Raw genomic sequence first — 27,717 nt, 5'->3', positions numbered from 1 at the left:
CTCCTCCAATGGCCGAAAAATGGTGTCCCCTAGTTTGCATGTAGTGATATATATATATATATATATATATATATATATATTGTCAAGAATGCTAGTTATCTATAGAGGTAATGATACGGCATTCCAGTTTCCTAAGACCCAAGAAGGAGAATGCTTTTCTGTCCTATTTATAAGATTTTCTGTTCTGTCACTCTTTCTGATGTCTGTATATATAAACTTCGGAATATGACGCTTGGAAGCCAAGTTAGGCAAAATCTTTATTATAATTATACTGAAAGCTAGATTTGATGCTACAAAATATGCACAGATTTGGCATGAAATATGCCATAAAAATAGCAGCAAATTTGTCTTTTTCTTGAAAACTAAAATAATAGGTTCATCTAACTAGCTAGCGTCCAATATCCACCGCTAAGTAAAAATTTTTTGAAAAGAGAAAGTTAAATAAAAAAATTATCTACATGTCATAGAGGACAATATATAAATGGGCAAAATATACTTTAACCCCTGTAGTTTAGCATTTTTTCACATAATACCCTTATGGTTTCAAAAACTATACATAATCCTTTTATGGTTTGGATTAAAGTGTCAAAATGACGGAATTTGTGTTGCATAATGGAGTCAACTAAAATATCAAAAGCACCCATATATAAAGTTGAAAATTATTTTTGTTAACCAAGGAGGGTTATGTATATATTTTAAAAATCATAAAGGGATTATATGGTAAAACACTAAACTAGAAGGAGGTTATACGGTAAAACATAAAATCATACGAGATTAAAATGTCATGCATATTATGTTTATATATTGGTCATTTCAACCATTTTGGTTTTTAAACAAGAGTAATGTCGACATTTTCATAAGTTCCGTCACAAATGATAATTTCCGTCATTTTGACACTTCAATCCAAATTATAAGAAGGTTATATATAGTTGTTGAAACTACAAAGGAGTTATGTGAAAAATTGCTAAATCACAGGGAGGTAAAGTATACTTTGCCCTATATAAATTGAATTCGTGCATATACAGATTGTAAATTATGTAACTAATCATTGACCTTAGGCATCTCAAAGGTAATTTCTTTTCCAAATCATTTCTAAATTTGGTTTTCACATAAGAGATATTCTTTACAAGAAATCAATATACGGAAATCTTATGAGTGTGGTAAACGTACAGAAAAATTGGTAGTTTAGTTATACTTTCGTGTAAAGAAAGAGAAGAAAGGGACGAGAAGAAACAATAAGCTGATTTGCGTGGAGTTGGAAGATTGTTTTCGTGTGAGGAGAACAGAAAGATATACGTGATACACATTTAATGGGGTTTCAATAGTGCAAGCTAGTTATACCATTGCCACCAGAATTGGATGTTAGTTTCTAGGTGGACCGCAATAGCAAATTATGTATATATCTTTTTTTCATGAAGACAAATATATGTAACAAAACAAATCACCATGGTTTTACATATAATTTTTTTTTTCATTTTTTTTTCTAACAGAGAAGGGATGAGATTTAAAATTTAAAAGATGATAGTGTCAACCAAGTTTTCATTACAGTTTGTCCAGCTTAATTGGTGTTCCCGGTGTTATTTTTATGGAAAAATGGGTCCAAATCGAGGAAGTGACTATATGAAAATGTAATTTTTTTTTAATGAGTCATGACAGTGAATTAAAATAGTTCTTGAAAAACCACAAGGAAAATCAAATTCTTGAATATGAAATCATCTTTTTGGGGGGGGGGGGTGGAGGTTGGGCATAGACCCCAATATGTTTATTAAAAAATTTTGGAAGAGTAAATGTTGAAAATTTTTCAAAATTTGTATGATGTATATACATGTATTATATTATGAATAATTCTAAATTGTACATACATTATAATAAATGTATATTCATTCATGTTTTTAATGTACATACATGTATTGTATTATGAATGATTCTAAAATGTATATACATTATAATAAATGTATATTCATTCATGAATTTGAATGTATATATATATTTATGTATGTGCAGATCATTGAATGTAACGATAGATTCATGTCTTTGATCATAGGATCATGAGATGCTTGAATCAAAGTGCATTGTGTTGGGAATATTGCAACGAATTGGCATTATGACAAGAATTGGCTTCAAATCGTGATAGAATATCACTTTCCTTTAGAATTTATTTGTCCGATATAACGTGTAATAACTTTGGACAAATATCCTTTAGGATAAGATGAAATTTGTTTGTCTTAAACTCTTGCACAAAGTAAGACAAATCCTCTTGAACTAAGGAGTGTTTTTTGAGAGAATTCAAAATAGTAGGAAAGTGATTTTGTGCAGCAAATCTACTTGACCTCTAGGAGAAATTGTTAAAGAAACAAAAGAACCCATTAAATACTTACATGAATAGATTTAAGATATTATGTACAAATTCATGCACTTTGATTCATGCATTTCAAGATCCTAAGATCAAAAATATGAATATATCCTTACATTCAAGAATCTCTACATACATGAATATATATACATTCAAATTCATGAATGAATATATATAATGTATGTACATTTTAGAATCATTAATAATATAATACATGTATGTACATCAAAGACATGAATGAATATACATCTATTGTAATGTATGTACAATTTATAATCATTCATAATACAATACATGTATGTACATCATACAAATTTTGAAAAATTTTCAACAATCCCCCGCCATTTTCAAAATTTAGAAAATGGACTTCCAAAAGGTCACCGAATAATCTAACACTCATATACATAAATAATGGTGTCTTCCGATTAACCACTATTTTAGTAAAGGTTCTTAGAAATCAATCCTACAAGATGGTAGACAAGTTTTGAACCACTTGAATATTGGACCAACCTCATAAACACATCACACACTGAGTAATGCACAACCATAAGTTCTTCAACGATACATTTTATGGTCTTGTATCACTATCCTTTCATGAATGCTACAAAGCAAACCCCTTAACTTTGTGGTTTGTCGAAAATCAACATTCATATAGGCGATATCTTAGTGTCTTCGCCATAAATAGCATTTTTTAAGATTCGTTAAGAATCCAATGATTCACCCTTATATTTGTACTGGCGAGAATAACATGCATTATTTTACATTGGAATGTCTTAACTTCACATAGTGCACCAACCACTAGAATGATGTACTTTCACTCATTGAATTGAAGATTAGATGTTGCATTTAGCGTTGAATTGAGGTTCCACCATTAGTGATCAAGAATTTTAGATTTTAAATCAATCCCCCTTGATGTCCTTAACACCAAATTTCTTGTTAACTCTTTTGTCAAAAGATCACTCAAATTTTCATTAGATCTCATAAAGTCAATTGATATAACTCCATTTGTGATCAAATCTTTGACATAACTGTGTCTTAAACCAATACGTCTTGACTTACCATTATATACTTGACTATATGCTTTAGCAAGTGTAGCTGCACTATCATAATGTATTGAGATAGGCGACAAAGATGTTGGCCACAACGGTATATCACAAAGTAAATTACGTAGCCATTCAGTTTCTTTACAAGCTGAAAGAAGTGCTACAAATTCTGCTACCATTGTTGAATTGGTGATACAAGTCTGTTTCTTAGAACCCCAAGAAACTGTATCTCCACTAAAGATCCAACCACTTGTCAATGAGTGATCATCTTTATTAGTGATCCAACTAGCATCTGAAAATCCTTCTAAAATTGAAGGCTAACCGATATAACATATATCATAGTTCTTAGTGGCCTTTAAATATTTTAAAATTTTGGTTACACCTTACCAATGTAACCTACTAGAGTTGTTTGTATATCTACTTAATATACCAATTGCATATGCAATATCAAGTCTAGTACAAGTCATTGCATACAATAAATACCCTATAATCTTGGTATATTCCAATTGAGATTGTGGATCCCCTTTATTTTTCACAAAGTTTATTTTGGGATCCAATGGTGTTGAGGTTGGAATACAATCACTTTGATTGATCTTGTTAAGAATCTTTTCAATATAATGCGATTCAGACAACATTATACTGTTATTGTTTTTTAAGATTCTTATATCAAGAATGACATCTACCTCACACCCATGTTTTTCATGTCAAATTTACTTGAAAGCAAAGTTTTGGTGACTTCAACTTGCTCCAAGTCAGTCCCAAAAATTAACATGTCATCAATATATAAACAAATTATGACACCTTTCCATTATTAAACTTGCTATAAACGCATTTCTCAGATTCATTTATCTTGAATCCACTAGCAAGAATAATTTGATTAAATTTCTGATGCCATTGTTTCGGTGCTTGCTTTAGTCCATATATAGACTTTACAAGTTTACACACCTTATACTCTTGACCAGGTACTACAAACCCTTCGAATTGCTCCATATATACTTCTTCATCCAAATCACCATTCAAGAATGCTATTTTAACATCCATTTGGTGAATGGCTAGATTTTGGATATGAACTATAGCAAGTAGTACTCTAATTGTAGCAATTCTAACTATTGGAGAATATGTGTCAAAATAGTCCATACCATACTTTTGTATAAATTCTTTGACAATCAATTTGGTTTTGAACTTATCAATAATTTCATCAATCTTCATTTTCTTCTTGAAGATTCACTTACAACCAATTGGTTTTGAACCAGGTGGTAAGTCTACTAATTTTCAAGTTTTATTACCATAATTGAGTCCATCTCATCATTTACAGATTCTCCATCCAAAAAAGAGTATCTTGTGATTTTATTGAGTCTTCATAGGTTTTGGGATCAGTCTCAGTATTGAAGCAATATGAAATTTGGTTGTTCACTGTATCTCTAGTTCCTTCAACTAGATACATATAGAAGTCCAAACCGAAATCTTTTGACTTTCTAGCTCTTTTGCTCCTTCTCAATTCAATGGTTTCATTTTCACCATCTTTTGTCAATTCACTTGATTTTGGGATAACATCTTTCATAAAGGTGAACTTATTTTTTTCAAAAATAGCATCCCTAAATTTAATTATGGTATTAATCGAAATTGAATCATTAGGTTCAATTACCATAAATCTATATGCTTTGTTATTCTGTGCATATCCTAAGAATATACACTCCACACCGCTTTCTCCTAATTTCCTTTTTTGAAGGTTCTGAAAATTTTACAATAGGCCTACAACCCCAAACTTTCAAATAGTTTAGGTTGGGGTTCCTTTTATTCCAAAATTCATAAGGGGTTCTAGAACTCTTTTTATTAGGAACTCTATTTAGGATACGACAAGTCATTAATAAGGTTTTACTCCAAAATCCTTGACTTAGTCCAAATTTTGAAAAAAGTGCATTAACCATTTTTGTCAATACACGATTTTTTTTATTCAGCTATATCTTTTTGTTGTGGTATATAAGGAGCAGTCACCTTATGTTTTATTCCAATAGATTCAAAATAGGTAATATCATAATACTTTATATCTCTATCTATTCTTAGACAATTGATAAAGGTTTCACAATGAAATTCAACTTCTGATTTGTATGTCTTGAATTTTTATATTACTTCATCTTTTGAGTGTAACAAGTAAATATGATAATATCTAGTATAATTATCAATAGAAGTCACAAAATATTTTTTACTACCCAAAGTATGAGTACCATGCAAATCACACATCGCTATGAAAACGATCCAAGATTTTAGATAATCTTTCAACTTTAGAAAATAAATTTCTTGTGATTTTCATTAGCATGCATACTTTGCATTTTCCTTCAATTTTATCACAATATGGCAGAAAATCAAGTCTCATCATTTCATACATTCTTTTATAATTAACATGGCTAATCCTATTGTACCACAATTCAAAAGAAGACTCAACCAAATACGTAGAAACAATATCAATCTTATTGTTTCTAATAGCAAGTACATTCAATTTAAACATCCCATTGTAACGATAATCCTTACCTACAAACATGCCGTCCTTAGATAAAATAAACTTGTCAGCCTCAAACACAAAGTCAAATTTATTAAATAAACTAGCCGACACCAAGTGCTTCCTAACTTCTGGTACATAAACCACATTTATCAAGGTTACAATATTGTCAAAAGTAAATTTTAATTCTACTTCTCCAATGTCTTGAACCGAAATTGTATCAGAATTTTTCATGTAAATAATGATACTTTCATCCACCGGTTTCATGGACTTGAAAAATATTTTATTGTTGCACACATGTCGCGTAGCTCTAGAATCAACCCACCAAGCAAAATCATCTTCAATCATATTGATATCAAAGATTATTGCCACAAGATTTTTGCTTATATTTTTGGAAGACTTGTTTCTCTTTCTTATTTTTAAGAATCTTGCACTCGGACTTGTAATATCTCTCTTTCTTACAATAGAAGTATTATCCGTTTTTTCTTTTCTTGGACTGGTTCTTAGGTTGTTGGATTTTCTTGTTTTCTTGAGACTTCTTAACATGTCCATTTTCAATCACATGTACTTTTGAAATAGAATCTTTGTTTTTTTCAAGAATTTGAGTATTTTTCTTTTCTTGCATGCGAATTTTCTCTTCTACTTGAAGAGCTTTAGTAAGAATCTCAAGAGAGATATTCTTTTTTTTTTATATTTGAGGTCTCTCTTGAAAACTTTCCAAGAAGGTGGTAACTTATCTATTATAGAGCAAACAATAATGGTTTCATCCATGTGCAGATTGTGTTGTGTGAAGTGATTAAGAAGCCTTTCAATTTCACTAAATTGCTTCATAACAGACCTACTATCTGCCATTTTATAATTATTAAAGATGAGATAAGAAACTTCTTACTTGTAGCATCTTCTTGCATGTATTTGGACTCCAAATGATTCCAAAGTTCCTTGGCAGTAGTAATTGAATGGTAGATATCAAACAGGCTATCACTCATGGTATTGAGAATGTGACCACGGCATATTTCATCGTCGTTCTTTCATTTTTGACGTTTTCAAACGTCTTCAAGAATTTTTTCCTCGGGATTGATGATCAATGGCTTTGATGTGGTCAAAACATAGACCACTTGGAGTGCAATGAGAAGGAAATGAATACGTTTTTGCCAATAAAAAAAATTTCTCCATCAAACTTTTCAAACTTGACAATATTGGATGCCAACTCTTTCAAGGTACCAGCCATTGTAGAGTACAAAATAAAACCTAAAGATTGTTGAGAATATTGCAACGAACTGGCAAATATTATGACAAAAATTAGCTTTAAATCGTGATTGAATATCACTTTCTTTAGAATTTATTTGTCCGGTATAACGTGCAATAATTTTGGACAAATATTGTCGCTTCCCATTTTTATCCGTTAGCATCGGGTCCAATCCACTAACGTGTCTTTTATCACCGTTAGCATCAAGTACAACTCACTAACGTGTGTTATATTTTTTCATATCCGTTAGCATCGGGTCCAACCCACTAACGTGTTTTTCATATCTGTTAGGATCGAGTATTGACTCACTAACGTGTGTTATGTTTTTTCATATCTGTTAGCATCGGGTCCAACCCACTAACTTGTGTTATGTCTTTTATCACCGTTAGCATCGAGTATTGACTCACCAACGTGTGTTATGTCTTTTATCACCGTTAACATCGAGTATGATTCACTAACGTGTGTTATATTTTTTCATATCCTTTAGCATTGGATCCAACCCACTAACGTGTCTTTTGTATATCACGTTGGAATCGGGTTTTATCCGACCAACCTTGGCAGGATCGGATGTTATTCCGCTGACCTTTTCATATTTTAGTTCAAGGTAGAATAACTACCAGTAAATATTTGGTGTCTACGTCTTTGTCTCGAGTCTCTTCGAAACTCAAATAAAGAGGGACAAGCTGCAGACACCAAAATTTTAGTTTTTTTATTTTATTTTATTATTTAATTTAGTTGATTTTGTTTTAATTTTTGTTTATTTTATCTTATTTTAATTTTGTTAAGAAAACCATTTTTATTATTCATTGGAAAGAAAAAATAATAATCAATCAAACACAAAAATTTTAGCATTTTATCTCATTTTAGTTGATTTTTTTCATATTTTAGTTCAAGGTAGAATAACTACCAGTAAATATTTGGTGTCTACGTCTTTGTCTCGAGTCTCTTCGAAACTCAAATAAAGAGGGACAAGCTGCAGACACCAAAATTTTAGTTTTTTTATTTTATTTTATTATTTAATTTAGTTGATTTTGTTTTAATTTTTGTTTATTTTATCTTATTTTAATTTTGTTAAGAAAACCATTTTTATTATTCATTGGAAAGAAAAAATAATAATCAATCAAACACAAAAATTTTAGCATTTTATCTCATTTTAGTTGATTTTTGTTTAAATTTTTGTCTATTTCCATTTTGTTAAAGAAAATCATTTCTTTTATTCATTCATTGGAAAGAAAAGAAAAGTTAAAAAAAAAGGGGATTGAAGATTGATGAAAACTTGGTTCAAAACCAATTGGTTGGAACGATAGATTCATGCCTTTGATCATAGGATCATGAGATGCATGAATCAAAGTGCATGAATTTGTACACAATACCTTGAATCTATTCATACAATTATTTAATGAGTTCTTTTGTTTCTTAAACAATCTCTTCTATATAAAGAGGTTAAGTAGAGAGTGATTTGCTACAGAAAATCATTTTCCTACTATTTTGAATTCTCTCAAAAAGTACTCCTTAGTTCAAGTGGGTTTGTCTTACTTTGTACAAGAGTCTAAGGCAAAAACTTTATATTATCGTAAAGGATATTTGTCCAAGGTTATTGCACGTTATACCAGACAAATAAAGTCTAAGGAAAAGTGATATTCTATTACGATTTGAAGCCAATTCTTGTCACAATATTTGCTAGTTTGTTGCAATATTCCCACCAACAGTAAATGATAAAGAGAGTCTACCTCTTACTTTTTATCAATTGATGAAAATTTTACAAATTTCTAGGTGATCTTAACATGCTCCACATTTGTGGTACCATGAAGGTACTTGAGTTTTATCCTCAAAATCTTGTCATATTTGCATTCTTTGGCCAGTTTATGAAATCGTCTTAATATTAAGGTGAACTTTTATCATATTAATGGTTGCATAATGAATTCTCCTGAGTTCTTTTTACAGCAGAAACTCTTGCTTGCCAAAATTTTTTCCGCTGCATAGATGGAGTCCAAAATGCAAAAGTTAGAGACATGTCATATGCTAATTGAAGACTGGACATAGCCCCTTTTTCATCTCTTAATAATGGTCAATTGTCACCATAGACGAAACCAGAAAAAGTATCTTGAGGGGCGCACTTTAATATATTTAAATTTAAATATATAATTTTATATTTTTGCAGGGGCAAGATTTTAAATTTATAAAGAGTATTTTTAAAAGTTTTAATTTTATAAAAAAATAAAATTTTATAAAACTTGAGGGCAAGAGGGCCCTGCCCTATCTCTCCTAGTTCCATGCTGATTGTCACTATTTCGTGGGAATTAGGTCCTCCCTTACACTTTTGGAATTAGGATTCATGTATATAATTTAGAATTAATATTCTATATACTGACTGTGTATACACTTTTATCATTTGATGCAGGACACATAATTTGAATTTGAATTTGAAACTCAAATTTTGTACACATGTCATGCATTCAACCATGATAGTGTATATACTGTCAGTGTATATAATACTTACTCTATAATTTAAAATTAATATTTTATATACTGACAGTATATACACTTCCACTATTTGATACAGGATACATAATTCGAATTCGAATTTGAATTTGAAACTCAAATTTTGTCAGTATATAAAAGATTTACTCATATAGTTTATTATTGTAGTAAAGTTTGTCCCTATATTTGGAGTTAAAATAAGATTGTTCATTGGAAAGATTTCCAAGAGTGTATTATGAAGTGTAATGCCAAAGTCTGATTAAGAAACCCAATACCATTCTTTTATCCTTTCGAATTACATTCTCACAGCTACTATCAATAATCTATTATTATTATTGTTGTTGTTGTTGTTTTCTCTAATGCAACTAGGGTAGAGGAGCTTAAACTTGACACCTTTAGCATCCCAAGTTAACAAAATCCCCTCCACTACAAATTTAAAGACTAAAGTATTTCTGATTAAGAAACTTTAAATTTTCAACCATATTTTACCACTTGTCCCCATAACAATATGTGGTGCATTTGAATAAAACTTGGCTTCTAAAAATTAACCTCAGAAAGAGCAAATTGGGTGGAGCAAGTGTCAAAAGAAAGGAGTGCTTGATTTACATTTTACTTAATTTATTCTTAATTTATATATACCAACTTTATTATGTGTCGATGTCAAAAAAATACCCTAAACTATTTTTGATCACAAAATTTTGGCCAACTCGACTAAAACTTTTAGCCAACTCGCTCAATTTCTATATCTATAAGCTATTAATAACTCTGTCCAATATCCTATAAGTCTTGGTTATTTCCTTAAATTAGGGGAGAATAGGAAGCCCATTAACCACCCTTCAAATTGAAGACTAAAAAGAAAGAGAACCATCAACTATCGTCTATCGTGGTTAAAAACAATGGAAAGAACTAGAGGAAGATATAAGAAGACAAAAAAAGGAAAACTCCACAAGATTGCTAGTGATTTTTTATTGAAACAAATTCAAATTAGCTCTTTGTAGCCAAAAATCTCAATTCATTATTCAGGAGTGAAAATGTCTTCAAATAGTAAGTATGCACTTAAATATCCTTGTAATTAGCCAGTTAAAAAGGTTTGAAGACTAAAATGGATGGAATTATCATTCTTTATTTGGTGCTTGAAGAGTGTACGACAAGACTTGGAGTTGGTGTCATTATTCTACAAAAGGATAAATTTCTTTTCCAAAAATGTTTCAATTCAAAGGGTGGATGGTAAATTTAATGCTTCAATAATGTGCATTTATAGTGTGCTTGAGGTTACAAAATAAATAAAACATATAACAAAAAAGAGTTAATCTTATATACGCATACAATGTATATATTATTTTGGTTGGATGCATACCACATATATAAAATTTAAACTTTAAATTCAAATTCAACATATATCATATATGGCATCCATTGAGACCTGATATATATATATATATATATATATATATGGTAAATCTGATAGTGTATACACTGATAGTTTATAAAAAATTAATTGTAATAAAAATAGTTTATTGCCTTCTCAATTTTATAGGATAATTTCAAAAAGGGATAATTGCAGAAACCTCCCCTGAGATTTCTGACACTAGCACTCATCTCCCCTGTGGTTTAAGAAATAGCACTGACCTCCCTTGAACTTACTGATTCTTTGCATTTCAGTCCAGACTAGAAAAAGTGTCATTAAAATATTATTTTAAGGAGTGAGATGAGAAATTTGTGCCAAATTTGCTAACAAAAGATTGTGAAAATTTACTTTTATACCCTAATTATTTGGAGAAACCTAATGAACAAATTTTCCAAAAGAAACCTTGCTTCTTGTCAACAAATTAAGTAACTAATTAAACCACCTATAAGTGTTACTTTCACATATTTAATTTATGTTAAATACAAAACTTACCAGTTTCCTTTTCGTAAAAATATTAGTGTAACACGTTTTCAAGTTTAGTTACAAATATTTATGTATTTAATATAAATTAAATGATTCAGAATAAAATGTCCATAAAGATCCGATACTTTGCTTATGTAATGGAGGAAAGTCATAAAGAATTAATACTTTATGGGCCATTTCTTTTTTTAAAAAAAATATTTAATTTATATTAAATAAATAACCTATCGGTTTCCTTTTTGTAAGAATATTACTGTAATACTTTTTAAATTTTATTTACAAACATTGACGTATTTATCATAAATTAAATGTTTGAGAGTAAAATGTCCATAAAGAACTGGTACTTTGAATAGATAATGTCCATTTGCTTATAAACTACAACCCTTAAAACTTATTAATTGTTAATTGATTTGTAGTGCTTTGTCATTCTTTTGCTAATACTACTTGGCATGTAGCACAAAGGGCAAATCTGGTACAAATGTCTCATCTCACTCCCTAAAATAATATTTTAATGGCACTATTTCTAGCCTGGACTGAATATGCAAGAAATCAGTAAGTTCAAGGGAGGTCAATGTTATTTCTTAAACTACAGGGGAGGTTAGTGCTAGTGTCAAAAATCTCAGGGGAGGTTTCTGCAATTTTTCCTTTGAAAAACCTCTCTTGAGGTTTCGCTTAATATCACTTAATACCCCTGAGGTTTTAAAAAAATCACTTACTTTCCTTACTTTTGCTATTTATATGACAAAATCTTTAAAAAACCTAAACTACCCTTTTGCTCCTTTTGTTAAACAAAAATACTCTTAAACCACTTTGTTTATTCCATTAAAAATAACCACATAAAAAACAATCTTAAGTATTGCCACCATATCACAAAATTATAGCTTGTAAAAGTATAAATTTGAAAAGCAAAAAAAATATACGTAAAAATATACATTAGCACAAATTCAACTTTATATGATCAAAACCAATTTTTTATAAACCCTATTTTTTTTTAGCTCCATTTATTTGAAATGTGTGTTATGTATGAAGTGAGGGTTAATATAGCCATTTTGCAACTATTTTGAAATTGGTAATTCCGAATTCGGCATTGAAATTGGAATTTTTGATTTCGAATTATGCGAATTGGTTCAAATTTGGTAATGGAGTTTTTGAAATCAGAATTTCAATTTCGTTTTATATAATAATATTTTTTATTTCAATTTCATTTTATAATATATTTATTAATATATATAATAATATTTTTTATAATATATGAAATATAAAATTTATATTATATAACAATACATCTAACAAAAAAGAAAAAAAAGGGAAAAAGGTTTTCGAATTCGGTGAATTCGAAATTTACTGAATTTAGAATTTAATTCGGAATTGAATTCGAATTCGGAACTGGTGAATTTGAAATCGAATTCGGTCGGTAATTCTGCTACCAAATTTTTTGAAAAATTTCGAATTCAAATTTCTGAATTACCAAATTCGAATTCGTTGCACGCCCCTAGTAAGTGATATTTCAAAAATTTCCAGAGTGCTAAGTGCTTGCTTTTGCTGTATCTGTCTGTATCAAGAAGCAGGAACCAATTAATTCAAATCACAGCAGAAGATGTGCAAAATCAGAACTCGAAGAATTTTCAAACGTCAATTTCTGAAAAAGAAGAAAAAAAAAAACTTTTCCACAAATTTCAAGTTTAAACACCAAATAGAAGACATTACCCCTAAATCTGCCAATACTTCAACCAGTTGTGGAGGAAATCAAATCCCTCTTACCGCTGACATATTCTTCTAGCTAATAGGAAGTTCACACATGTATTGATTAATCCTACTAACTAAAACTATATATGACCATGGAGGAAAAGCATTCTTCATACATTACAACAAACAATACCAACTCATTACTAGTCCTCCATCATTTTTTTTTTCAACACAGGGGTGTCCAGGTTAATCCTTACGGGGCCCGACTAATCCCCTGCGGCCCGGGAGAGGAGGCCCCACTCCACATCGAGCACGTTAACAGCGGGACTCGAATCTTGGACAAGTCAGGAAGGTCGCCATACCCTATGGAAGGGGAGCGGACCGCTCGAGCTATCCCGTGGGGGCAGAAGACCAACCACGTAAAGTGACAAGTTTGTGGGAGGTAGGGGTTGAACCCCTAGCCTCCAGCATCACCAAAGAGGGTGATGACCACTGGACCAAATGGCCAGTGGCTAGTCCTCCATCATCAATCGTCAAAAGAATAGCCAATACCAATTCATTAGGAAAGCTAGTGCAAAATAAAATTGGAAGTTGAAAGTAGAAACACTCGACATAAAACAAATACACTTAACATGTTGCTGTAGGCCTGTAGCTCTTAATACAAAAGACAAGGTCAAACTATCATTTACGACAAGCAGATATAATTAATCTCCAATATAACAAATTCAATACAACAAATACTAATCTTAGTACATGTATGTACTTCTTCCAATGCACATTTAGAAGTCTTCTTTGACTATCTTCAAAAAGAAAAAGAAAACCAAGAAGAATTTACACAAACCATTATTCTGTTAATATGTTCTTTTCTTTCCCTACAGGGTTTTTGTTGAGAAAACAGAACCAAGTACCAGTAGTAGTAAGGCATGTAACCATGGGGTGATAGTTTTTCATGCATCTACTATATGATAGTAGATGATGTAATTTAATTCTTGATATCCATTTGTTAATGGCATGCAGGCTTTTACTGGTTCGATTGTGAAGCACAGCTGTGAATAAATGAGACAATCAGCAGACATCTGTTATCATTAAGGCAGCTTGAGAAAACTTTCCTTACTTTTGCTATTTGTATGACAAAATCTTTAAAACCCCTAAATTATCCTTTTTCTCCTTTTACTAAGTAAAAATATTCTTAGACCACTTTGGTTACTCCATTAAAAATAATCACCTGAAAAACAATTTTAAGTACTGTCACCACATCATAAAACCATAGAAATTTGAAAAGAAAAAAAGATACATGAAAAGAAATACATTAGTACCAATTCAACTTTATATGATCAAAACCAATTTTTTATGAAACAATCTCTTCTCAATCCACGACCCAAACCATTAAATTGTACTAAATCACTATGAAAATTAAATCAAAATGACCAAAGAAATCGTACTGCATTTTACCACAATCACTCAAAAAATAAATAAAATTCAGTTTACAATAATTTACAAAAAAATAATTGCATAGTCATCCAAAAAAGGACAAAAAAGAATGTTAGAGAAAAGGAAAATAGAAGAAAGTGACTTTGTTTATTTTTCTTTAATTTTTTGAGCTCTGTTTACTTGAAATATGTGCTACGCATGAAGTGAGAGTTAATATAGTCATTTTGCAATCATTTGGGGAGGTAAGTGATATTTTAAAAATCTTAGAGGAGATTTCTGATATTATCCCTAATTTTATTACCCTCATCTTTTTTGCGTGAGCCCCCTATCAATTAGTGGCTTAGAGCAGCACTCCCAGAAGCCTGTAAACATCAATCATTACTTCATCATCATGAATTTCAGTGATCAAATCAGCTTATGATTTCTGAACTAGAGCTCATAGAGGCTGATTTTGGTTACAGGTTGGTTGATCCTTAGATCATATTCTTCTTTTTTTTATCTATACGTTCCGGATAAATTTGATTTTCTCCTCCATTCACATTAGGATGATTGTCAGTCAAATTCATATAAAAAGAACTTCTGAACTTTGGTTTATAGTCAAAATTTGACCATTGCCCTTCCTTTTTTAAAAACTGCAGATGTTGATCATAGCTATTGAATTTAGTGCCGAAGTACAAGCAGGAAAAAATACAAAGTTGTTACAAGGCTAAAAGCTTGTCAAGCAGCCCCCTGCAAATAAAACATTATTCTGGTAATCATTCAAATGCGTTCACAAGAACTCTGATTCTTGTTCACACTGATGTCCTGATTCTATGAAGCTGATCCCACTATTGGTTGAATTTGAGCAACAATAATCAATGATTGCATCACACTGATTTCTTCTCATTAGCATATGAAATTATGTAATTGCTGTTTGACAGATTGGATCACCTCAAGTTTGTACATATCCAGACACTGAAATCTGTTTATCATTCTTTGACAGCAACAAATCGTCTACTTTTAACAAGAAAGTTGCGTGTAATCTGTGTGTGATTGTATTTCTATCTCTATCCTGTTGTTTTTCTAACTAGGACCTTCGTTGATTATAAATCACGTCTATTGAGATGTTCAGAGGGTCTTTTGATTCTTCCTCAAACAAAACTAACCGGTTCCCTTTGGGTTTAAGAAAAGATTTTGGTATGTGGTACCTGAAAGAAATGAAAAACAAAAAGGTCAGCCACCGGTAGCTCATGTTACTCGTGTTTGGAGAAAAGCTATAGCTCTCTTAACTCTTTTCCGTATAGGTGCAGTTGGATAATATAATATAGATAAACACATGGAAGATTTTTTTGTTCTTTAGGATAAATGTAGCATGTATGTGGTAACAACATACCATGTCTGTGAAGGAGAACCATCAGCTTTGAGGAATGAGACCCAATATCTACCAATACAGTGGCCATTGATCCAAGCTTCACCTTTCCCCATGGATCCAAGATTGATTGCTAGGGGATCATCACCCTCAGGAGCATCAAAATATGTCTGTTGTTTGCAATCAGGTTAATTTCCTTCTTAATTCACATGGAATTGAAATTATTAGCACTTAATTAGCTCCTTATAGTAGTTCTTTAGATTTCTAAAAAGATATTCAAAATGGGCACTTTTGAAGAGCTAAACTTTGGAGATGGAGATTTCTTTACAGAAAGATTTTTCTTTGAGTTACTGGGACTATTTGCAGGGTTTATATAGTTTTCCGTGGGTAGATTTTCTCTGTCTCTGAATTATTGGTACCCTATTTAATAACTCAGAAAAGAAAAGGGTTAGGCACCTTCTGTTTTCTAGAGAACAAATATTTCACTGTGTTATGATCAGATAACACTTACAAATTTTCTTGTCAAAGCTGAAGAAAATTTAAAAAAAAAAAAAAGTCTCAGGTAAAGCTCTTGAACTATTTATCATTACCTTGTACCATGTGAGCTGTTTGGGAGAAGCAGACAGCTTGCTCCATAGAGCAGCAGATGATCCTTTCTCTGTGTGAAGTTGTAACCTCTCCCCTAGCAATCCTACCTATACAGTCGATTACATTAGCAGAAAGGTTTTTCTAAGCATGACTTCTATACCCTTGCTAAACAATCTTAATATTCTTATGATGAAGGAAGAAGCATGTAGCCTATCCCCTCGGTGAAAACTTAATTGTTGAAAAACTTTTTGAAGAGCCTGCAAAGTCGTATAAGATTGATGAAAAGAATAATGAAAATGTAAAAACTGCATTCTTGTTGGTATGTTTTATTCTTTTGAAAAGTTATCTTTGCTGGTATATGGCATGAACTGGGAAGCTTTTATATTTGAAAGACTGATATAAACATTTTAATTGTTTATTAAGAACCTGATATCCCCAAGCAGAATTTGTGAGATCATTGGTAGCTTGACTGTTCTTTAATCTAGCACCGTCCAAGCCAAGAGATCTGCGCTCAAGATATGCCCCTGAATTCTGCATATTGCAAATGATAAGATGAATTATCACATAGGCTGTTAAGAGTAGTTCAAATTATATCTCTGTTCTCTGACACAGAAAGTTCACAGTAACGGGATAAAGAAAGATGCTGTCTTTAGGGAAACCATTGGTGCCTTTGAGTAGGGATTTTAGTGCCTCGTTCAGATAGCGACAGCATTTTCTATTCCTATGATTCTCTGGAGAAGTTTCTAGTACAGAATATTTTCCTAAAGAGAGGTTTCACTACTGGAGAAGGTTTCAATGAAGAACTTGCGGAGATTCAAACTTGGGGAGATTCATCTGTCAAAGATACTACATAGGAAACGATTAGAGGGAAAGAAATGAGATACTACTATGGAAAGATTCTGGACCATTTTGTATGTGGCCTATGCATGCATTTCAGATGATAATGTCAAAGGGTTCAGTAGATTTTGTGGAGTATGTGACATCAAGATGCTGGTTATTGTTGAAGTAAAGAAAAAGCTAACAGGAAATAAGATACATATGCAAAATTTTACCGGTAATCCAACGGTCAAACTGAGCAAGGAGATATTATTCCTCCCGTGTTGTAGATTTATAGTTCTTTCCAACGTAAAAGCTGGATTTTTATGATCTCCATGTGCAGAACCTGAAAAAAAGTAAAAGGTGAGCAGTCGAATTGGAACAGTCATTTTTGCAAGTTTCAGTTTTCCTTGGAGCTAAGTTGTGGTTCATTGTCAAGAGTGCATGCGGTATTCAACTTTGAAGGACAGTTTAAAAGCAGTAAGATAGTGATTTTAGCCCACATCCTTGCCTAATTCTGACTCTTTTAAGCTTTACAGTTATGTGTCATTGCACCAAGAATTCGTCTGCCAGCTACATGACTTTCTTGTTGCAGACTGATTCCCAGTGCTGAGTGAAAACCTGCTATTCATGATGCATATATATGATGAGTCTTACCTGCATGCTCTCCATTAACAAATGCATGTAAAGCATGTCCCCGGGAGTCGACAGTGAGAAGCGACTGAGCTTTTGACGAATTAACACTGTCATTGCAAATGTTAAAGCTGTTAGTACACGATAAGAATGAATTTAGCACAATAGATGTTGGCAACTTACTCTCATGATAGGTTCCTGGTTAGATATTGAAGATGCATGAGAGGTGGATTTCATTTTGAATGATTTAATCTAGAACCCCTAGTTATCATCTCCAATGTCACTTGGACTCAGGTATGGGTGTCAGATACTGGTATCTTTCTATGTGTCAGATTCGTAAACTTTCTAAAACCTCTAAAGACTTGGACAAGCGTTCAAGGTGCCTCCAGTATCCTCATTTGTGAGTAACGTATTTACACATTTGTGAGCCAAATATATATATATATATATATATATATATATATATAAGACAAGGAAAGAAAATAAATCAATTAGAATCAAAATCTAACAGGTGCACTCATAGTGAACTCCACCAGGATATAAGCTTTTACCCTTTTCGTCCTCATCTATTTTTCTTCTTGTGTTTATTAACTTCGAGTTGTCCAAAACTTCAAATGAATCGTCCTCATCTAAGTGAGATTATTGAATCAAGATTCCAAAAACTACTTTGAACGATCCAATGGGAGTGATGAAAATCATAGGTTTTCATTCCATGTTGGTGAAGGTTTTCTAAATGCCTAATACCTATTAAACAGCTGATATGGGTCTGCATCTATGGAGTATGATCAGACATATATTTCAGAACCGTGTGCAGATCAGGACTGTGATTCAGGAGACCATACGACAAGGTTGGAAGAAGAAGCCAAGAACTAAATTTACAGTATTTAACATGCAGCAACCTCTATAAGGACATTATAACCACCCAGAAAGTAACTAAAAGAAAACAAAATTGAAATAAATATCCATATTAATCAGTACTACTGCACAGCAGATGTGGTTTTCTATAAACTGATATGCTTTTTATTTACCTGGTAATGTACCAGAGATAATCAGATTTATCTTTCGTAGTATTCATGTGCTCCAACAATGAATTGGAACTTATTGAAGTTTCTCCAAATACAGGAATAGCTTCTCGAAATTCACTCCATCTGTCAACTGAGTTGAACTTCACGGTTGGTAGAGTTGATCTCTTGTAAGATTGAGTGGTTACCTGCTCCCAAATTTTCACATTAACATACATCAGCTTTTCTTTCTGAGGGTGCATTTGCGATAAGATATTCTATGGCATACAATAGAAAAATGTTGCTTGTATAAAATCAATACAACCAAAATGACTAGCCTTCTGCTTTGGAAAAAGATTCTTAGTTGTGCTTTTTAACAAAGTTAAGGGACATGCAGAAATATGTTGCATGTGTTCTTTATATCAAAGATATAGTCATTGAGTAAAGGCATATATTATTCTTGCTAAAGATGATTTTTGATATTCCAGAATAAAGACAACAAAGCTTCAACTCTTGCCTTAGCTGTATTGAATGCTTCAGTTGCGCAGTCAGGTAGAATGCTTATTGATGTTGCAGGTAATTTATAGTGTATGTTCTGGAACAGCACCACAACTTCAGTTCTTCTATCATAGTTTACAAGGAAAGCTGCACATTCTCCTGAATCCCTGCGGAATACATAGGCCTATCTCGAGATAAGCTGGTGAGTATTGAGATACGTTGTACATGTGATAAATGTCTCATAATTTGTTTTGTAGCTTTTCTTCCCCTCACAAGAGGGTCAAGCAATTACTGGTAGAGTTAAAGAGTATATGATTCAGAAGAAACTTAATATAAAAAATGAAAAAACGAAATCTATCCGAAAGAATGAAGATGCTAATCTTACTTCTTGCTGCTGACCAAGTGGAGAAACAGATATGACTCCATGAAGTAGAGTCTGTGAGCATGACTTTATTACTGAATGTAACTGCTTCAGATGACCCCATTTTGGTTGCCTAATCAAACCTGTTAATATCCATGAACTTCTTCATTGATTAAAACTTAATAATGAACTATATATGATAGTATACTATATGTGATATTATACAGCCTCACTTACCGTATTCATCAATAGGAGCTTCATCATAATAGCTTGTGATTACAAATGCTGAACCTGTCCTGCCAAAATTTGTACCGCCATGATACTGAAACACAATCAACATTAGCTTAAGGACCTTGTATTCTATGATCCACAATGGAGACAGTTTGGAAGATGGCATCCAGACATGGAGTCAAATCTTACTATATATTAGCAATATATGTAGGAAAAACTGGCTCAGTAAAGGCACGTAAAGTATCCCTCATAGATAAAATGAATGTATTTTCATCACAAATGGGGGAAGACTCTTTTCCTCTTCATCTAACTCTTTCTTTGTGGTTGTTTCTGTTACTTACCATGTAGTAGTTTACAAAGCTTCCGTTCTTCCTTGCTATGAATAAAGCAACGTTATATGCAAGGTCCTCTGCTGATCTTAATGGGGTCTTGTCACCATAGACTTGATAGCTTCAAGCAACAATGGAGGAAATTCTCAGAGATCTTACCTATATGAATCTGTACAAGGAACAATGTTAGCGAAAACTTACAAACTTGTCCAATTCTCTGTCCAGATTGCTGGCTTGTTTGGTGAATTAGGCCCTACAAATGTTTCTCCACACGTCCTCCCATTACATGTGTTTATCTGCACATTGCTCAAGTTTCAATTTTCCATTGTCTCATCTGCGTTAGAGACATTACTGCAACAGCAGCCCTATTGCCTCATATTATTCCACTCAAAAGACCAAAAAATAACAATAATTGTAGAAAATAAAAGGTAGGAGTTCTGATGCATATATATTTGTGCTACATTTGATTTGCTTGAGAATTTTGTGAGGGTATCAGGCAACTTTTCCTTTGATGTTTATTTAACGAACTTGAGTTCATGTTTCATTGTCCAAAAAGAGAGGTAGAAATTGTTACCACAGGATCAGGAGCATCATCTTGCTTGCACATCACCCATGGCACACCCGTTTGGAGTCCGACAGCCATGGCAGCTGCCCACTGAACATAAGGCGGTCCTTTCTCGTGAAAAGCTCTCTCCGCATTTTTGTACTCATTCTCGATCTGCATAGCACAATCTTTAACTTCACTATTGAACATGTTATTGCTGAAGCATATAACAGCACTGCACATGATGTGATAAATATTTAACCTGTTGAAGAATGATAGGCCCTCCTTGTGGAGCATATAATCCTTCTGATTTGAACAAGTTGACAATTTTTGTTGTGAAGTTTTGCATATGATACTGTCACAAACCAAAGAAGGAATGTCAGATTACCAACCATTCTCATTTTTTCATCTGTTTGGGAGTGTTGTGCTCTTGATCAAGAATGTTTTCATTTTGTATTGTCAAATGATATACAAGTGTTTCTGGCAGTTATTTTGGTTCAAGATTCACTCTCCAATAAATCTGAAATTGTGAGTTCTACGTTCGAGAAACATTTCCACACTTCCAAACGGATTCTTCCCACCTGTTCGCCTATTGAAAAAGGAAAAAAAAAGAGAGTAAAATATGCATCACCTTAAAGGGTTCATTATCAGATCGATAAACAATTCCTGGTACATCATGCAGCCAAAATGGTAGACCTCTGCAGCAGCAAATCAACTCTGTAAGTATTCAAAGTATAACGAGATGCTACTCCCTATCCTAGAAATCCTAAGTGCATTATTTGGTACATATGGCAGTTCCAGTCCGATACTTTTTAACTTGCACAAATTCCTGACAAATTTCCCCAAGTTGTTGGCAAAAGTTGCTTGTTTTATACACAGTACCATATTTGAGTAAAACAGGATAGATATGAAAATGAACTGATAAAGGGGTGTTTCTAGTTAACCTTTTTTAGAATGTAAAATCTTGAAGCAGCATATTTACTTTCACCTTGCATAAAAGTTAGGCAACTAGAGTTTTAGCAAAACTTTCTTACCCGTAAGTCCATTCAGCCTCAATGAAGGGTCCAATCCGGATGAATGCATAGAGGCCATGAGCTTGAATTTCTCTAATGAATCTCACTATATTATGTCTTCCCTTAAAATCATACTGAAAAGTGAAAAGCAAAAAAGTCATTTCAGTTGAATTGATGTACAAAATATGCGTGAAAATGTACATAGAGCTGGAGAAGGTACCTGCCCATGTCGAGGTTCATGAAGATTCCAAAAGACATAGGTTTCAATCACATCTAGTCCACCATGTTTGGCCTTTGATATCAAAGATGGCCACATCTGCCATGAAAAATAATTTTCGTAACAAGATAATCTTGCTAATAATCCATCCCTTGGAAATTTTATATGCTTAAAATATTTTACAAAAATTAATCGTATGCAATTTTTTTTAACAAGAATGAGTGTTTAAGAGGAATTTTTCTTAATTAGATTTGCAGGTTTTAGGTTTTTTATTCTCTCACCCCTCTCCACACCCTTCCTACACCCAACTGTCAGGTACAAGATTCAAATCCTGAAACTGACAATGAAGAAAACTCTAAGAACCCTCCTCTAACCACTAATTAGCTGTGTAATTCTTGAAATTTGCGGATCTTAAGGTAGAAGACTGGGGGACTATACTACAAAGGAGTGCTTCACCTTTATCAATCGTAAGATGAGACAAAGTAGTAAAGTGAAACATACAACCCATATTAATATCAATTTTAACCAAAATTTTCAAACAATTATTATCAATAAAAGAGTGATTGAAGAATCCGTCAAAAATATTCGGAGGCAAAAATGGATAAATCTCTCTTACAAAAATCAAGGGCCAAAGCCTAGCAGCATCTCTAACCAATCTTACATTTACAATTCATGTGATTAACAAACACACCATGGTCTGTTCGAATAGTATAATTTTAAAAACAAAATTATAAATATTATCTTTCTTGCATCATAAATAAAATTTTTTTCTATTTTTTTATTTTAAATACATCACATTACAAAAAATGCTATAGTATTATTCCAAATAATCACATACCCAAACACGCTCACCTACCAACCTGAATCATGACTGAATCATGACATTTAAGAAAAGGTACCAGCAAATGAAGGGGGCATCATGTTAGTGTTTTCCTAAGTATATACAAGAGTTTGCTGACGAATAAAATGAATTCATCTTAATTCATAACCATGAATGGATGGCATTGAATGGTATATTTTGAAAAGCACTTATCTTTGGAGAATTGCTTCTTTTCACAATCACCTTTTTATTGTTAATTATTGATTCAAAAATTAATGCTGGATGGAGTGTTTCTTAAAAACATATAACTTTGTACAACTCTAAATTTCTTTTAACATTCCACAAGAAAAACACAAGCCAAGACCAAAAAAAAAAAAAAAAGAGTAAATAAGCAAGAGACTGAGAAAACATACATCAGGTGTGCTTCGAGGATAATGAATTGAACCAGAAAACAAGAGCTTTCTTTGCCCTTCAATTATCAATGATCTTCCATCATAAGAAACTTGTCCTCCCTCAACACCACCCCTTGTAGTTGTCCACACAACCATTAACAAGCCAAAACAGCTCAACCTAAAAGCACCCATCTCTCCTTAAAGCCCCAAAAACACTAGAAAATCACAGCCAAATATGTTCTTCAAACTCTTAATTTGCATGTGACATCAACATAAATAGATGGGTTTTTTGGCCACCTTTGACTGATGAGGGCGCCAATATATATGTTGAAGTTGAAAAGGCTTGTCGGGCAAGAAGACTTGATCTTTGCTTTCATGTTTGTTACCAAGTATCTATCATGTTGCAGAAGTTTGGAAAGAATAAGACTTCTTGTTTTGGTAGTGACAAAACTTCTTTCGTTTTCACTTTTCCAATACTATAGGAAGTTCAAACCAAGTAGAGAACAATTTGCCAAACTTAAAAAGGTAAGCTTTGGATATATGTTGTTGCTACGGATTAAATAGCTTGAAATATGCCATAAAAGTTCCAGAATTATTTCTTTGTCTACCCCCTAAAAGCACAAGAATTTTTTTTTTCTTTGTCCATATGACGTTTTATTTAACACGGAAAAATCTTATAGGAAGCAAAGATATAGGAAACTTGCCTTTTTTTTTTTTTTTTTTGTCATGGCGGTTGAGATTGTCGTGTATCTTGGGACGACAAACAAAAAGATTTACGTTATAAAATCTACCTATATATACATATGTTTTTTGAGACAAGCTTTGAATATGTTGCTACGGAATAAATGCTTAAAACTAGGCATGAAATATGCCAAAAAGAAAATGCACATAGTTCTTTGTCAATATGACGTGATTATCTAAGATAGGAAGGCCAAAAGATTGTGATTTTTATTGTGGGAAAACAGAAAAAAAAACTTACGTGATATACATGTTAGGGGGTTTTAATAAGGTAAACTACTTGTCGAAATATGCCAGCTCAAATCTTCAGTTTCATAGCATGACTTGAGCAATTTTGTGCCAAATATATTTTTCTGAATAAATGACAGCAATAGTCCTGCAACTTTGGTCCATCTTCCTGTTTACACCCTTAGCATTTTGGAATACCTTTAGAACCCTAACTTATAAATTATTTCTAAACCCAAGGCCAAATCCAAGTCAAAAAAGAAGGCCATTGGCCCTTGGTATTAGTTGCAGTTCAGTTCCATTTTGACAAATTTGACAATGAGCGATAAATCTATATTTCTACTACATTACATAAGCTTAAAAACACTAAACAATTTCCTCTGTAACAATTAAAAGGTTTAACGTTACTTTAAACTTTACAGAATTTTGTTGATGTCATATGGTATTATTATCATAATGTCATTGATTATCCCAATCTAAGCTGTCAATAGATCTGGTCCAACCTCCAATTTTTTGTATACTATATGCTTTGCCTGTTTATTTGTATTTGGCCAGAATCCGATTTATCTACAAATTTTAAATTAGTTGGATGTGAATTTATATATTTCGACTTGGTTTGGACCTCATTTTAATGTTAACATTTTATTAATAATTTATGGATTTTTCTAACCAGTGCCCTTAAGACACTCATTAACACTCAATATTGACCTAATCTATCACATAGATAGATATGCTAACAATTATTATCCTCTCTTACATTTATATACTTTTCTTATTTAATCTTACCCACCCTCCTTTATATTTAGGATTAATTACATTTACCGCCCTTCAAGTAAAGCCAAATTACCAATCAAGCCTCAAATTTTGAGCAAATAACAGTCTAACCCTTTGAATGACCAAACGTTTAACAAAAAGCCCAGTAGCATCTATAGACGTTAGATAATCTGTCAATGTCAGCAATGAAGTTATTTGAGAGCCCAAAAATGCCCTTTCCTAACAAATTAGAAAATAAAAAAAGCTTAAAATTAGAAATTTAACAAAATTGAAAATATAGCTGAAATTAAAAAAAAAATACTTGTAACAAATTGTAAGGACAAAAACTCAACTTCTTATATAAAACATAAAGGGAAAGCAAAAGTATAATCAAATACCTAAGCACGTTGTCTTCTAATCAAATTAAAAGATCAAAACCAAAATGCACTTGTTTTTTGCTTGAACATATCTAGTAATTTCATTGTATCAAAAGAAACACTAATACTAAAAAGAAAACAGCGGCAAAACTTAACCAAAACGGAGCGACCAATCGAGTCCACTACAATCACCTTCTTCTACCGATCCTACTTCCCTTTTTGGCTCACCAGCCCACCTGCTCCAACCACGACCACCATCTCCATTTTTTGCTTCTCGGTCTTCTTCACTGTCAAAAGGAATGTCCAAATTCATGCATCAGTCAAATACTAGGAGTACGGGTACCTATACTCATAGATAAATAAAATTAAATCCATACAACTCAAATCCAATTAAAAGTTATAGGCATCCAAAAGGTAAGAAAGGAATCATCTCTTGTGGTGGAGTTCTCTTTATTTGTAAAGATCATGTAGTTATGTGGTAATTTTTGTAATTTCAAATCTCAGGGGAGACTTTGTTGTTTATGGGTTTTTTTTTCTTGGTTTTTTGTGTTCTGAGTTTCATGTGAATAACTTTGGTATATAGTTTGTAGATTTTGTTCTTAGATGATTTACTCTTTATTTAGGCTCATTCGGCAGCATTGTAGGTGTTTTTGGAATTCAAAATTGCAATCTATATGAAAAATCTAGTCTTGAGTGCGAACTTTGCTAAAACCCGTCATCGTACTGCTGTACCCGGCAACGGCGAGCTGCAGGGCTTCTTATCATGGGCTCATTTGGCAGCATTGTGGGCATTTTGGATTCTGGAATTACAATCTATACAAAAGAATCTAGTATCCAATCTTGAGTGCGAGCTTCGCTAAATCCGTTCATCATACAATGGTGGCCGGCAACCACGAGCTGCGGCACTGTAATCATAGTGTCAATAGTTGCAGTCATAGTGCTACTTTGAATGCTTGTAAAAAAATTTTGCAAGGAAGGAGATGACATAAGAGATGGATTAAAAAAACTTAACAAGAAATAGAAAAGAAAATGGAAAGAGGTTTATCTGTGTATATGCTGCTTTCTTGTAACCGGGTAGTTTAAACTTATGGGCATTTGGTCTTTTCACTGGCTCTATTTTAACTTGTTTAACAGAAGTTATGTATAAGGGGATATTTGTTATTTGGTTAAACCTTGAGGTTTGATTGGTAGTTTGGTCAAACCTTGAGGGAGGTTAATGTAATTAATCCTTATATTTATTTACTTTTCCTAATTAATCGTATATTTTAAAAAATATAACATTTGAAATATATCTTAACGAGTGCCCATAAGACACCCGTTAGACAAACCGATAATTTATTATAGGATTAATTTTTTATACACTGATAGTGTATATACTATTACCATTGGATGCATGATAATTTGTTTGAATTTAAATTTAAAATCCAAATTTTTCTCATGTGTCATGCATCTAACCGTGATAATGTATACACTATCAGTGTATATAAGATTTACTTTTTATGATATTACATCTTTTTACAAGTCAAGTATATCCTATCCGAATCTGCATCTAATCGAAACCCGATTTGGAACGGGATTTTGATACTTGAAGGGAATCCATATCTGAACCAGGGGCACCTATTACTAATCACATTTGATCTGGAATTACCATTGTCAGCCCCGAATCCAACCTGTTTACACTTTACAGTGCTATTGTTATCATTATTGTAAGGGAAAATGACCTATTTCATCCTTCACATTTCACAAAAATATTCTTTTCGTCCCTTATTTTTAAAATGAAGTAATTTCATCCCTGATATTTAAAAATTAAAGCTATTACATCCTCAAACCCAATTTTCAATCTGAATCAAACCACATATCAACCTGATTACAAATTTTGGAGGTATAATTGGTAGATCACTTGGTTAACTCAACTTGAATATAACTCAACTTGAATTCCTACATTGTCATTGTATACATTGATGGTTTTATGTACCTACCATATCATTTTAATTTAAATTTAAACACCAAATTTTGTATTTGTGATACACATCTAGACTCGCAAGCGAATATACTAACGATGCATGAAAAGATTTACCCAAAAGAAAAACCCGACTATTCCAAGACAAATAATGGCCTTTATGTTATAATGTTTATTTTTTTGGTTTGATAAATGTCATGTGAATATGATGAAATTGACCGAGTGACCTATCAACTCTATCTCCAAAA

General features: G+C 32.3%; 1 protein-coding gene across 1 annotated transcript; it reads right to left on the bottom strand.

Moving 5' to 3' along the window:
* Positions 1 to 15,264: 15,264 nt before the first annotated feature.
* Positions 15,265 to 26,301, bottom strand: LOC113750757 (beta-galactosidase 6-like). The gene is made up of 22 exons (XM_027294698.1): positions 26,222 to 26,301; positions 25,702 to 25,796; positions 25,227 to 25,323; positions 23,438 to 23,594; positions 22,208 to 22,303; positions 22,009 to 22,121; positions 21,606 to 21,672; positions 21,237 to 21,329; positions 21,005 to 21,148; positions 20,632 to 20,726; positions 20,443 to 20,551; positions 20,108 to 20,192; positions 19,830 to 20,013; positions 19,529 to 19,676; positions 19,039 to 19,220; positions 18,035 to 18,120; positions 17,614 to 17,723; positions 16,988 to 17,092; positions 16,564 to 16,668; positions 15,998 to 16,143; positions 15,712 to 15,812; positions 15,265 to 15,458 (listed from the first exon to the last, which is right to left on the bottom strand). Exons 1-22 carry the CDS (start codon positions 26,299 to 26,301, stop codon positions 15,436 to 15,438), a joined length of 2,421 nt encoding a protein of 806 aa, XP_027150499.1. The 3' UTR covers positions 15,265 to 15,435.
* Between the last annotated feature and the right edge of the window lie 1,416 nt (positions 26,302 to 27,717).

The sequence above is a fragment of the Coffea eugenioides genome, chromosome 10 (assembly GCF_003713205.1).
Source record: "Coffea eugenioides isolate CCC68of chromosome 10, Ceug_1.0, whole genome shotgun sequence".
Taxonomy (NCBI): Eukaryota; Viridiplantae; Streptophyta; class Magnoliopsida; order Gentianales; family Rubiaceae; genus Coffea; species Coffea eugenioides.
Note: the sequence above shows the minus strand (reverse complement) of the source record. Positions and strands in the feature narration are given on the sequence as shown.

Bases quoted from the DNA above. Each gene is read 5' to 3' on its own strand.
- LOC113750757 (XM_027294698.1), bottom strand. From the start codon at position 26,301: ATGCCCACAATGCTGCCAAATGAGCCCATGATAAGAAGCCCTGCAGCT. The intron at 21,330-21,605 runs GTGATGCATATT...GGTTTGTGACAG, and splicing joins CTGATAATGAACCCTTTAAG to TATCATATGCAAAACTTCAC. The intron at 16,144-16,563 runs GTAATGATAAAT...TGCAAACAACAG, and splicing joins AACAGCTCACATGGTACAAG to ACATATTTTGATGCTCCTGA.